Source organism: Palaemon carinicauda, chromosome 6 (genome assembly GCF_036898095.1).
Source record: "Palaemon carinicauda isolate YSFRI2023 chromosome 6, ASM3689809v2, whole genome shotgun sequence".
Classification (NCBI taxonomy): domain Eukaryota; kingdom Metazoa; phylum Arthropoda; class Malacostraca; order Decapoda; family Palaemonidae; genus Palaemon; species Palaemon carinicauda.
In genome coordinates, this window is record NC_090730.1 from 17,658,738 (window position 1) to 17,672,420 (window position 13,683).

General features: G+C 34.4%; 3 protein-coding genes across 3 annotated transcripts; all 3 read right to left on the minus strand.

The window, feature by feature from the left end:
* Positions 1-4,776: 4,776 nt before the first annotated feature.
* On the minus strand, positions 4,777-5,514 carry LOC137641981 (perlwapin-like). Its single transcript, XM_068374544.1, has 2 exons — positions 5,411-5,514; positions 4,777-5,213 (listed from the first exon to the last, which is right to left on the minus strand). Exons 1-2 carry the CDS (start codon positions 5,414-5,416, stop codon positions 4,827-4,829), a joined length of 393 nt encoding a protein of 130 aa, XP_068230645.1. The 5' UTR covers positions 5,417-5,514; the 3' UTR covers positions 4,777-4,826.
* Positions 5,515-8,970: 3,456 nt separating this feature from the next.
* Positions 8,971-9,724, minus strand: LOC137641982 (perlwapin-like). Its single transcript, XM_068374545.1, has 2 exons — positions 9,619-9,724; positions 8,971-9,422 (listed from the first exon to the last, which is right to left on the minus strand). The coding sequence occupies exons 1-2, from the start codon at positions 9,622-9,624 to the stop codon at positions 9,024-9,026; spliced, it is 405 nt and encodes a 134-aa protein (XP_068230646.1). The 5' UTR covers positions 9,625-9,724; the 3' UTR covers positions 8,971-9,023.
* Positions 9,725-12,908: 3,184 nt separating this feature from the next.
* Positions 12,909-13,683, minus strand: LOC137641984 (perlwapin-like). Its single transcript, XM_068374546.1, has 2 exons — positions 13,614-13,683; positions 12,909-13,417 (listed from the first exon to the last, which is right to left on the minus strand). Exons 1-2 carry the CDS (start codon positions 13,617-13,619, stop codon positions 13,031-13,033), a joined length of 393 nt encoding a protein of 130 aa, XP_068230647.1. The 5' UTR covers positions 13,620-13,683; the 3' UTR covers positions 12,909-13,030.

Consider the following 13,683-nt stretch of genomic DNA (forward strand, 5'->3'; position numbering starts at 1 on the left):
AAGAATACTTCATGCAGAGTAATAGTCACACCAAAGACGTACAAAATACCCTTTCTGTAGGTCTTGGTCACACCCATGAACGCAAGTAGATGTAGCAATAGCTTGCTCATATGATACCAAACTAGGATTAATATTTCTTCTCTAAAGAAAGTTTTGTCAATTATGTATGATAAATATTGCTTATAAAAAATATCGATTATTTTAATAGTTTTTTTTCTGAGGAGAAAACTTACTTCATTGTTCCTTAGAGAAAAAAACTGTTGTTTCCATAGAAAGTTCTATTTATAGAGCTTTCCACTGCGCATATTTCTTTCAGGTTGTTCCCAAATACATAAAATGATTTTGTCAATTCCGAAAAACCATAATTGAAATTTTCTCTGAAATTTAGAGCAGGTAAATTCATAAGGTTTTCCTCTGGGCTAATTTCATTTAAAAACAACGATGGAGCAGACTCTTGCGGTTTAGAAAACCCACTTCAAAACGTGATTTGCAATAAATGGACCTGTAACAAGTATTCCATTTTGATAATTTATTCTGATGGACTTGTGATGTACTCCATTATTATTATTGTTATTACTTGCAAAGCTACAACCCTAGTTGGAATAGCAGGATGCTATAAGCCTACGGGCTCCAACAGGGAAAATAGCCCAGTGAGGAAAGGAAACAAGGAAAAATAGAATATTTTAAGAAAAGTTACAACATTAAGATAAATATTTCCTATATAAATTATAAAAAACTTAAAAAAAACAAGAGGAAGATAAATAAGATAGAATAGTGTGCCCGAGTGTACCTTTAAGCATGAGAATTTTAACCAATGAGAGTGGAAGACCATGGTACAGAGGCTATGACACTACCCAAGACTAGAGAACAATAGTTTGATTTTGGAGTGTCCTTCCCCTAGAAGAGCTGCTTACCATACCTATAGAACCTCTTCTACCCTTGCCAAGTGGAAAGTGGCCACTGAACAATTACAGTGCAGTAGTTAACCCCTTGGGGGAAGAAGAATTGTTTGGTAATCTCAGTGTTGTCAGGTGTATGAAGACAGAGGAAAATATGTAAAGAATAGACCAGACTATTCGGTATATGTGTAGGCTAAATGAAAATGAACCATAACCAGAGAGAAGGATCCAAAATAGTTCTGTCTGCCCAGTTAAAGGACACATAACTCTCTAGCGGTAGTATTTCAACGGGTGGCTGGTGCCCTGGCCAACCTACTACCTGCTACCTCCAGTTTGATAATTTATTCTAATGAACTTGTAACAAGTACTTCATTTTGATAATTCATTCTGATGGACTTGTAACGTACTCCAGTTTGATAATTTATTCTAATGATATGAAATTCTTAGACAAAGAAGAAAACAAACATATACCAGTAAATTAGTTGCTAGATATTACTCACCACAAAATATCTGTTCAAGTTTTGGGTTGATTATTGGCCTTTGCAACGCCTCCTCAGGTTTAAAGACATAAAGGCCACTCATGAATGGCAGAGGCAAGGGGCAGTGACATTGCAATATCAAGCAGGACAATACCCTAGAGAATGACCATGTTACATATGACCAGCGCCAAAGCCTCCTCTCTACCCAAGCCAGGATCAAGGAGGGTTAGGCAATGGCTGCTGATGACTCAACAGATAGACATATAGGCTCCCCCAAACCTTCCATACTTAGCTCCCAAGGATAGTTAAGTTGCAGGGACCAAAGGAACTAATGAGTCTGAGCAGGACTCGAACTCCAGTCTGGCAATCACCAGGCAAGGACCCTACCTCCAGGCCACCACAACCCATGGACATTTTTCCTATCTCACTCTTTTTTTTTTTATATCCAGATATGATATAAAATTTTCTTTTTACATTTCAATATGATTTTGAATAGAGAATGTCTCACTATTCAATGTCCCACTATTGAATTTTCATCGCTATGTGTTCTTAAAGTTCTATCAATCTTCATCTTTTATTTTCATACTACTGGAAATGTAAAAAAAAAAAAATATGTATTAGATTCACTAGATTTTCACAATAATACCAATACATATTTCATCCAGTGTGTCTTGTTATGTTTTCATCCTCATCATCATCATCATCATCATCAACATCTCCTACGCCTATTGATGCAAAGGGCCTCGATTACATTTCGCCAGTCGTCTCTATCTTGAGTTTCTAAATCAATACTTCTCCATTCATCATCTACTTCGCGCTTCATAGTCCTCAGTCATGTAGGCCTGGGTTTTCCAATTCTTCTAGTGCCTTATGGAGCCCAGTTGAAATTTTTGTTGAATTAATCTCTCTTGGGGAGTGCGAAGAGCATGTTCTACCTTAAGATACTGGCCCCTTTGAAAAAAAAATATCACCGATGAAAAAGTATTATCATATATTTGTTCCACTTTATTTTCTCTCTTCTTTTTCCTATATATTTATAGCTTCACTTTATCATCTAAGTCTTCAATCTATCTATCAGTATTTCATCTTAAGTTTGGCAGATACTTTATTTTTTAATTTGTCTTGTATTCTGGTTAAACTTTAAAAAATATTCTTTTCGGTGGTTTTCATAATTTTCAATGTTTTACTTGCATTTTGATTTTCATTTCAGTATATCTTCTTTTTCCTGTCACGGTACTGTTTATAAATTGCAGTCTTAAATCTATCGACCTTCCTGTAACAGAAAATGCATTTATGTATCCTATAATACATTAATAGTTTTACTTTTAGATAGAAAAGAAATGAACCAGAACAGCTTCCATAGTGGTATCGTATTGGTAAAAAATGCGAATGGCAACCTCAATGCTTTTTAGATAGTGATCAATCACGAGCTTATCCATTTATCTGAATATCATTTAGGGAACGATGATGTTTGCCACTTCGTAAGAGCCTATATATCTGGAGAGAGAGAGAGAGAGAGAGAGAGAGAGAGAGAGAGAGAGAGAGAGAGAGAGAGAGAGAGAGAGAGAGAGAGAGAGAGAGAGAATGTTCAAGATTTCTAAATAGAATTAAATAAATACATTACTTGAAAAATAACTCATTATATTGTGTTTAAGCATAAGACAATATAATCTCTACGCAGTGTACTCATATAACCAAAATCAATAACCTATTCCATTATTCTCTACACTAGAGAGGCAGGGAAATGATATAAAACCTAAATTTCTGATTTTACTTCTCGTGTTGAAGAGGATCTTACTGTACATTATTTTTAGTCTTTTCCTTGTAAGTATATTTGATTCCATGACGTCACCAGCAAAGTATTTTGGATTCACATTCACTTATAAATCAATCAATATTCAAATTTTTCTTACGATTTTTTATCACTGATATAAAAGTTTTTCATATGAGTGCCAACTGTATAATTCATCATCATCATCATCTCCTCTTACGCCTATTGACGCAAAGGGCATCGGTTAGATTTCGCCAGTCGTCTCTATCTTGAACTTTTAAATTAATACTTCTCTATTCTTCATCTCTAACTTCGCACTTCATAGTCCTCAGCCATGTAGGTCAGGGTCTGCCAACTCTTCTAACTGTCTAATTAGCAAGGTAAATTAACGACGTACTTCTGGTTTTCTTAAGGAAAAGGGAAATCTTTCATTGGTTCATGAATAGCGCCAAAAAAAAAAAAAAAAAAAAAATATGAATTAGATTTTTTTCCATTCATGAAGATTCTAAACAGCTCTGAATATTTGGTGAAAGCATTTTGAAGGAATTACTATACACGTACAAAAATAATATTCAACTATAATTCCTTTGGTTATTTTTTTCTTGTTGTTACTATTAACATCTTAAGTATATGTTCTAAGAATCTCATCTTCCACTGATATTCAATTTATAGTTTTGTTGCTCTTGACCTTCGCTTCGAAGTTCATATCATGGTGATATCAAAATTATCAAAATTCGTGGATCTTTAAATGGTGTAAACTTCAGCATTATAAAGGGCGTAGTGATTTCATGTCGCCCATTCATTCATATTTAAAATTTGCTTGGACAGAGCTGTCTACAGAGAATTTATTATGAAAAGAATGTGTCATTGAAGAAATGATAAACTAACTAAACTTCACTTGAAATATCAATAAGATTTTCACATATGAATTTTTCTATTTAGGTTTTTATTCCATTTGCTCAATGCCTATCTTTAAATCAGTCACCTTCAAATTAAGGTGATGAAAATGGGCTATATTTGAAGATTACAAAAGACGAATCATGTCTTTTTTAGAATTTGATGGTTTTGACTGATGTAAAAGATATCTTTTTCTCCTAATTGTTACTCTACAGAAGCATTACTGTTTCATACTAAAGAAAGTCATTATACAATCCAGTTTAAAACTATTTTTTAAATCTTCTGTTTTCAATTTACTCCATGGTAATTTGATATCTAATTTTTTCAAGTGATATGTTTTTGTCTTTTTTAATTTATTTTCTTAGACTGGAATTATATAATGTTGCATTGAAAGATATTTTATTCATGCAATGGATGGCCTTATTAAATTTTCTTCTTCATCAAAGATTATTTTTTCTTAACAAAATTCTTCTACCTAACAAGTTCAAGCATCAATGAACTGTTTCTATCAGAGGTTTTGTCCAAGGTGGAAGAAATCAAAGATTATCATAAAAGGATTATTCCTCCAAATCTTTGAGAAAATGGTAAACTGTATTCATTGACAGTGACAATATTTCCATTTATCTTAATAGATATAATGAAGTGATGCGTAGAAAAACTCTGGATTGAAAATAAATATTAATTTATTTATAACCTCGTTGGTATTTTGATAGCTGAATTAAATTTCAGCGTTCGGATAATTTTAATACTAATCCTAAAAGCTAAGGTCAGGTATTATCTTCAAAAACCGAATCCACTGTAACCTCCAGATCCAACAGGGGGTTTGCACACGTGTTCCTCGAGACACCTGTCGAAGCAGCACTTGTCGACGCCTCTGCACTTGCTGTCGTTGGAGCATGTCTGTGGAGGGGCAAAGCTCCTGACGGGTGGGCACTGAGGTCTTACGGGAGGGCATTGACCTGGCTTGACGAAGGGAATGGTGTCAGGCTCGTTGTTGCTCTCGCAGCAGTAGGCCTGTCCCTCAGGAGTTCGGCACCAACGTCTGCACGTCTGGGAAGCACCGCCTCCAAAGCCCCCTCCAAGACCTGGGTTGATTCCTCCAAAGAATCGTGTATCTTTTGCCAAGGCAACAGCTGCCAAACAGCAGACGAATACAAGTTGAAGTCCCTGAAAATAGAAGATATCCAAATCAGAAATGAAGGTTCTAAAATTCATTCTTATTATATAGATGAACATAATCACCCGGTTGAGAATTTATTTTGGAATAAATTCCACAAAATAAATAGTATTAAAAATACATATTGCAAAGTAAAGCAATAACGATATAAATTATGATAATACAGTATAACTTTTAGGAGACTCACCTTCATGTTGTTGCTAAAGCTGAGGTGTATGAGTAGTGATTCTTCTTCTTGCCCTTTGAGGAGTGACTGATTTCTCTTCGACGTACACTGTATTTATATCTCGCGACCGCAAGTGGTGTAATCCCCTTTCTCGGTGGTTTGTTTTGCCTAATCGGGAAATTCAGAGTCTGGATTCCAGACGCATGTTTCCTGGAAAGTGACGTGGTGGAGTCTCCCGGTTATTCCCTGTTTCCCTTTTCCTTGTTACAATTTGGGTTTATTTTGTTTTTCTTTTGGTAATAAGAAAATTATTCTATTATTATTATTATTATTATTATTATTATTATTATTATTATCATTATTATTATTATTATTATAATTATTATTATTATTATTATTATTATTATTATTATTATTATTATTATTATTATTATTATTATCATTATTATTATTATTATTATTATTATTAGTATTACAATTATTATTATTATTATCATTATTATTATTATTATTATTATTATTATTATTATTATTATTATTTAATTTTCAACTTTCTGAAAACTCTTGCTAGTGGCATTCCATCATCTCAAAAGACACTCCCAAATGAATTGCTGTCTGTTCGTTATCTGTTGCCAAATGAATCAAAGATAAGTGTATCCCAACAAAGTTATCTTTCAAAGCACTTGCAGTAATGACGTGAGAATAGTTTTGAGGGTTGAATTATTATAAAAAAAAATTATGATGAATGGAATATGTGAGAGAATAAGTCATGGGCGAATCTATTGTATAAGATAAAAGTTGTAAGATTAATGGGATATAAAGTGACGAGATCAAATACTTAAAAATGACTGACTGGGAGATAGAAAAAAGATAAAGGCAAGAAGTTTACTTTATTACATATAGTGTATATTTTGATTTATTCTATACACTGCTGATAACACACATCTTCCCATGAAATGCTTTAGATCTTTTATTAACCAAAATCGTCTATAATATGAAATATTTATCATAATGTTACTGTTCTTAAAATATTGCATTTTTCCTTGTTTTCATTCCTCACAGGGCTATTTCCCTTGTTAGAGCCCCTGGGCATATAGCATCCTGTTTTTCCAACTAGGGTTGTAGTTAGTAAGTAAGTAATAATAATAATAATAATAATAATAATAATAATAATAATAATAATAATAATAATAATAATAATAAAATTATGTATTTACTTTTTTCTGCCACTGTTAAACTTCATATTTTAAACCTCCTTTCAAGTGAAAAGGTTTGCATCTTATATTTCAACATTTTTTTTTTTTATATTTAATGAATCCCTTTGATTTTCTTATAATTTTAGTAAACAATATTATAATTTTGGTATATTAAAATTCACTAATTATTTGTTTATGTACAAATATTTATATTAGGGAATTTATATTTCAGATATAAGAATAAATGGATGCTATAATACTACGGGCTCCAACAGTGAAAATAGCTCAGTGAGGAAAGGAAACAAGTAAAAATAAAATATTTTAAGAACAGTAACAACATTAAAATACACATTTCCTATATAAACTGTAAAAACTTGCACAAAACAAGAGGAAGAGAAATAAGATAGAATAGTGCGCCCGAGTGTACCCTCAATCAAGGGAACTCTAACCCAAGAAAGTGGAAGTCCATGGTACAGAGGTTATGGTACTACCTAAGACTAGGAAACAATGGTTTGATTTTGGAATGTCCTTCTCCTAGAAGAGCTGCTTACCATAGCTAAAGAGCTTCTTCTACCCTTACCAAGTGGAAAGTGGGCACTGAACAATTACAGTGCAGTATTAACCCCTTGAGGAAGAAGAATTGTTTGGTGATCTGTGTTGTCAGGTATAAGAGGACAGAAGAGAATATGTAAAGAATAGACCAGACTATTCGGTGTGTGTAGGCAAAGGGAAAATGAACCATAACCAGAGAGAAGGGTCCAGTGTGGTACTGTCTGGCCAGTCAAAGGACACCATAACTCTCTAGCGGTAGTATCTCGACGGGTGGCTGGTGCCCTGGCAAACTTACTACCTGCTACCTCCAGTTTGATAATTTATTCTAAAGAACTTGTAAAAAGTACTTCGTTTTGATAATTTTGTTTTGATGGACTTATAACATACTCCAGTTTGATAATTTATTCTAATGATATGAAATTTTTAGTCAAAGAAGAAAACCGACATATACCAGTAAATTAGTTGCTAGATATTTCTCACCACAAAATATCTGTTTAAGTTCTGGGTTGATGATTGGCCTTTACAACGCCTCCTCAGGTTTAAAGGTTTAAAGGTTTAAAAGCCACTCATGAATAGCAGAGACAAGGGACAGTGAATTGCCCTATCAAGCAGGACATTGCCCTAGAGACTGACTATGTTACACATGATCAGCGCCCAAGCCTCCTCTCCACCCGAGCTAGGACCAAGGAGAGCCAGGCAATGAGTGCTGATGACTCAGCAGATAGACCTATAGCTCACAAGGATGGTGAGGTTGAAGGGACCAAAGGAAATAACGAGTCTGAGCGGGACTCGAACCCCAGTCTGGCAATCACCAGGCAAGGACCCTACCTCCAGGCCACCACAACCCATGGACATTTTTCCTATCTCACTCTGTTTTTTTTTCTTTTTTTATCCAGATGTGATACATAAGTTTCTTTTTATATTTCAGTATGATCTTGAATAAATAATTTCCCACTATTCAAATTGTTTTCATCGCTATATGTTCTCGAAGTCCTATCAATCTTCATTTTTCATTTTCATAATACTAAAAAAGTAAAAAAAAAAAATATGTATCAATTCATATTTCATCCAGTCTGTCTTTTTATGTTTTCATCATTATTCTCTCCTACGCCTATTGACGCAAAGGGCCTCGGTTAGATTTTAACAGTCGTCTCTAGCATGAGCTTTTAGTTAAATACTTCTCCATTCATCTTCTCCCATTTCACGCTTCATAGTCCTGATGAAAAAGTGTTACTCTTGAAGGTTACAAAAGACGAATCATATCTATTCTAGAATTTATGGATTCGACTGATCTAAAGGATGTTTATATTTTTTATGTTATTGTTACTCTGCAGAAGCATTACTGTTTCATACTAAAGAAAGTCGTTAATATTCTAGTTTAAATTATTTATAAATCACTCCTGTTTTCAATTTACTCCATGGCAATTTGATATCTGATTTTTTTCAAGTGATATGTTTTTGTCTTTTTTTATTTATTTTCTTAGATTGGAGTTAAGTAATGTTGTATGGTGAGATATTTTATTCATGCGATGGAGGGCCTTTTTAAATTTTCTTCTTCATCAAAGATTATTTTTTCTTAACAAAATTCTTCCAGCTAACAATTTCAAGCTTTAATGAACAGTTTCTATCAGAGGTTTTGTCCAAGGTGGAAGAAATCAAAGATTATCATAAAAGGATTATTCCTCCAAATCTTTGTCAAAATGGAATACTGTATTCATCGACAGTGACAATATTTCCATTTATCTTAATAGATATAATGAAGTGATGCGTAGAAAAACTCTGGTTTAAAAATAAATATTAATTTATTTATAACGTCGTTGGTATTTTGATAACTGAATTAAATTTCAGAGTTCGGATAATTTTAATACTAATCCTAAAAGCTAAGGTCAGGTATTATCTTCAAAAACCGAACCACCGTAAGCTCCAGATCCAACAGGGGGTTTGCACACGTGTTCCGCGAGACACCTGTCGAAGCAGCACTTGTCGACGCCTCCGCACTTGCTGTCATTGGAGCATGTTTGTGGAGGGGCAAACCTCGGGACGGGTGGGCAGTAACGTCTTACGGGAGGGCATTGACCTGGCTTGACGAAGGGAATGGTGTCAGGCTCGTTGTTACTCTCGCAGCAGTAGGCCTGTCCCTCTTGAGTTCGGCACCAACGTCTGCACGTCTGGGATGCACCGCCTCCAAAGCCCCCTCCAAGACCTGGGTTGATTCCTCCAAAGAATCGTGTATCTTTTGCCAAGGCAACAGCTGCCAAACAGCAGACGAATAAAAGTTGAAGTCCCTGAAAATAGAAGATATCCAAATCAGAAATGAAGGTTCTAAAATTCATTCTTATTATATAGATGAACATAATCACCCGGTTGAGAATTTATTTTGGAATAAATTCCACAAATAAATATTATTAAAAATACATATCGCAAAGTAAAACAATAACGATATAAATTATGATAATATAGTATAACTTTTAGGAGACTCACCTTCATGTTGTTCCTAAAGCTGAGGTGTATGAGTAGTGATTCTTCTTCTTGCTTTCTGATGAGTAACTGATTTCCCTTCGACGACGTACACTGTGTTTATATATCGCGACCGCAAGCGGTATAATCCCCTTTCTCGGTGGTTTGTTTTGCCTAATTGAAAAATCCAGAGTCTGGATTCCAGACACCTGGATTTGCAAGTCGGGTTACTAATCTCTTTCACGGAAAGTGACGTGGTGGAGTCTCTCGGTTATTCCCTGTTTCCTTTTTCCTTGTTACAATTTGGGTTTATTTTTTTTCTTTTGGTAATAAGAAGACTATTTTTGTATTATTATTATTATTATTATTATTATTATTATTATTATTATTTATTAGGTAATTTTCAACGTTCTGAAGACTCTTGCTAGTGGCATTCGATCGTCTCAAAAGACACTCCCAAACTAATTGCTGTCTGTTCATTATCTGTTGCCAAATGAATCAAAGATAAGTGTATCCCAACAAAGTTATCTTTCAAAGCACTTGCAGTAATGACGTGAGAATAGTTTTGAGGGCTGAATTACTATCAAAATCAAGAAAATTTATGATGAATGGAATATGTGAGAGAGTAAGTCATGAGCAAATCTATTATATATTATAAAAGTTGCAAGATTAATGGGATATAAAGTGACGATATCAAATACTTATAAATGACCGCCTGGGAGATAGAAAAAACATAAAGGCAAGAAGTTTACTTTATTACATATAGTGTATATTTTGATTTATTCTATACACTGCTAATAACATATATTTCCATAAAATGCGTTAGGTCTTTTATTGACGACATTCACCTATAATTTGAAATATTTATTTCAATGTTGTTACTTTTCTTACAAAATTTTATTTTTTTCTTGTTTCCTTTCCTCACTAGGCTATTTTCCCTGGAGGAGCCCCTGGGCTTATGGCATCCTGCTTTTACAACTAGGGTAGTAGCTTAGCAAGTAATAATAATAATAATAATAATAATAATCAAATTATGTATTTACTTTTTTCTGCCACTGTTAAACTTCATATTTAAAACCTCATTTCAACTGAAAAGGTTTGCATCTTATATTTCGATTTTTTTTTTGTATATTTAATCAATCCCTTTGATTTTCTTATAATTTTAGTAAATAATATTATAATTTTGGCATATTAAAATTCACTAATTATTTGTTTATGTACACATATTTATATCAGGGAATTTCTATTTCATATATAAGAATAAATGGATGCTATAATACTACGGGCTCCAACAGGGAAAATAGCCCAATGAGGAAAGGAAAGAAGGAAAAATAAAATATTTTAAGAACAGTTACAACATTAAAATACACATTTCCTATATAAACTGTAAAAATTTGCACAAAACAAGAGGAAGAGAAATAAGATAGAATAGTGTGCCCGAGTGTACCCTTAAGCAAGGGAACTCTAACCCAAGACAGTGGAAGACCATGGTACAGAGGTTATGGCACTACCTAAGACTAGAAAACAATGGTTTGACTTTGGAATGTCCTTCTCCTAGAAGAGATGCTTACCATAGCTAAAGAGCTTCTTCTACCCTTACCAAGTGGAAATTGGGCACTGAACAATTACAGTGCAGTAGTTAACCCCCTGGGGGAAGAAGAATTGTTTGGTAATCTGTGTTGTCAGGTATAAGAAGACAGAAGAGAATATGTAAAGAATAGGCCAGACTATTCGGTGTGTGTGTAGGCAAACGGAAAATGAATCATAACCAGAGAGAAGGATCCAGTGTGGTACTGTCTGGCCAGTCAAAAGACACCATAACTCTCTAGCGGTAGTATCTCAACGGGTGGCTGGTGTCCTGGCAAAATTAATACCTGCTACCTCCAGTTTGATAATTTATTCAAATGATATGAAATTCTTAGTCAAAGAAGAAAACAAACATATACCAGTAAATTAGTTGCTAGATATTACTCTCCACAAAATATCTGTTCAAGTTCTGGGTTGATGATTGGCCTTTGCAACGCCTCCTCAGGTTTAAAGGTTTAAAGGTTTAAAGGCCGCTCATGAATGGCAGAGGCAAGGACAGTGACATTGCCCTATCAAGCAGGAAAGTGCCCCAGAGACTGACTATGTTACACATGATCAGTGCCAAAGCCTCCTCTCCACCCAAGCTAGGACCAAGGAGAGCCAGACAATGGGTGCTGATGACTCAGCAGATAGACCTATAGGCTCCCCCAAACGCCCCTTCTTAGCTCACAAGGATGGTGTGGTTGAAGGGACCAAAGGAACTAACGAGTCTGAGCGGGACTCGAACCCAAGTCTGGCAATCACCAGGCAAGGACCCTACCTCCAGGCCACCACAACCCATGGACATTTTTCCTATTTCACTCTGTTTTTTTTTTTTATCCAGATATGATACATAAGTTTCCTTTTATATTTCAGTAAGATCTTGAATAAAGAATTTCCCACTATTCAATTTGCTTTCATCGTTATATGTTCTTAAGTCCTATCAATCTTCATTTTTCCTTTTCATAATACAAGAAAAGAAAGAAAAAAAAAAAAAACAATAGGTATCAGACTCGCTAGCTTTTCACAATAATGTCAATTCATATCTTATCTAGTGTGTCTTTTTATGTTTTCATCACCATTCTCTTCTACGCCTATTGACGCAAAGGGCCTCGGTTAGATTTTAACAGTCGTCTCTAGCATGAGCTTTTAGTTAAATACTTCTCCATTCATCTTCTCCCATTTCACGCTTCATAGTCCTGATGAAAAAGTGTTACTCTTGAAGGTTACAAAAGACGAATCATATCTATTCTAGAATTTATGGATTCGACTGATCTAAAGGATGTTTATATTTTTTATATTATTATTACTCTGCAGAAGCATTACTGTTTCATACTGAAGAAAGTCGTTAACATTCTAGTTCAAAATTATTTATAAATCACTCCCGTTTTCAATTTACTCCATCTAATTTTTTTTAAGTGATATGTTTTTGTCTTTTTTAATTTATTTTTTTAGATTGGAGTTATGTAATGTTGTATAGTGAGATATTTTATTCGTAGGATGGATGGCCTTTTTAAATTTTCTTCTTCATCAAAGATTATTTTTTCATAACAAAATTCTTCCAACTAACAATTTCAAGCTTTAATGAACAGTTTCTATCAGAGGTTTTGTCCAAGGTGGAAGAAATCAAAGATTATCATAAAAGGATTATTCCTCCAAATCTTTGTCAAAATGGAATACTGTATTCATCGACAGTGACAATATTTCCATTTATCTTAATAGATATAATGAAGTGATGCGTAGAAAAACTCTGGATTAAAAATAAATATTAATTTATTTATAACGTCGTTGGTATTTTGATACCTGAATTAAATTTCAGCGTTCGGATAATTTTAATATTAATCCTAAAAGCTAAGGTCAGGTATTATCTTCAAAAACCGAATCCACCGTAACCTCCAGATCCAACAGGGGGTTTGCACATGTGTTCCGCGAGACACCTGTCGAAGCAGCACTTGTCGACGCCTCCGCACTTGCTGTCATTAGAGCATGTCTGTGGAGGGGCAAACCTCGGGACGGGTGGGCAGTGACGTCTTACGGGAGGGCATTGACCTGGCTTGACGAAGGGAATGGTGTCAGGCTCGTTGTTGCTCTCGCAGCAGTAGGCCTGTCCCTCTTGAGTTCGGCACCAACGTCTGCACGTCTGGGATGCACCGCCTCCAATGTCCCCTCCAAGACCTGGGTTAATTCCTCCAAAGAATCGTGTGTCTTTTGCCAAGGCAACAGCTGCCAAACAGCAGACGAATAAAATTTGAAGTCCCTGAAAATAGAAGATATCCAAATCAGAAATGAAGGTTCTAAAATTCATTCTTATTATATAGATGAACATAATCACCCGGTTGAGAATTTATTTTGGAATAAATTCCACAAATAAATATTATTAAAAGTACATATCGCAAAGTAAAACAATAACGATATAAATTATGATAATATAGTATAACTTTTAGGAGACTCACCTTCATGTTGTTCCTAAAGCTGAGGTGTATGAGTAGTGATTCTTCTTCTTGCTTTCTGATGAGTAACTGA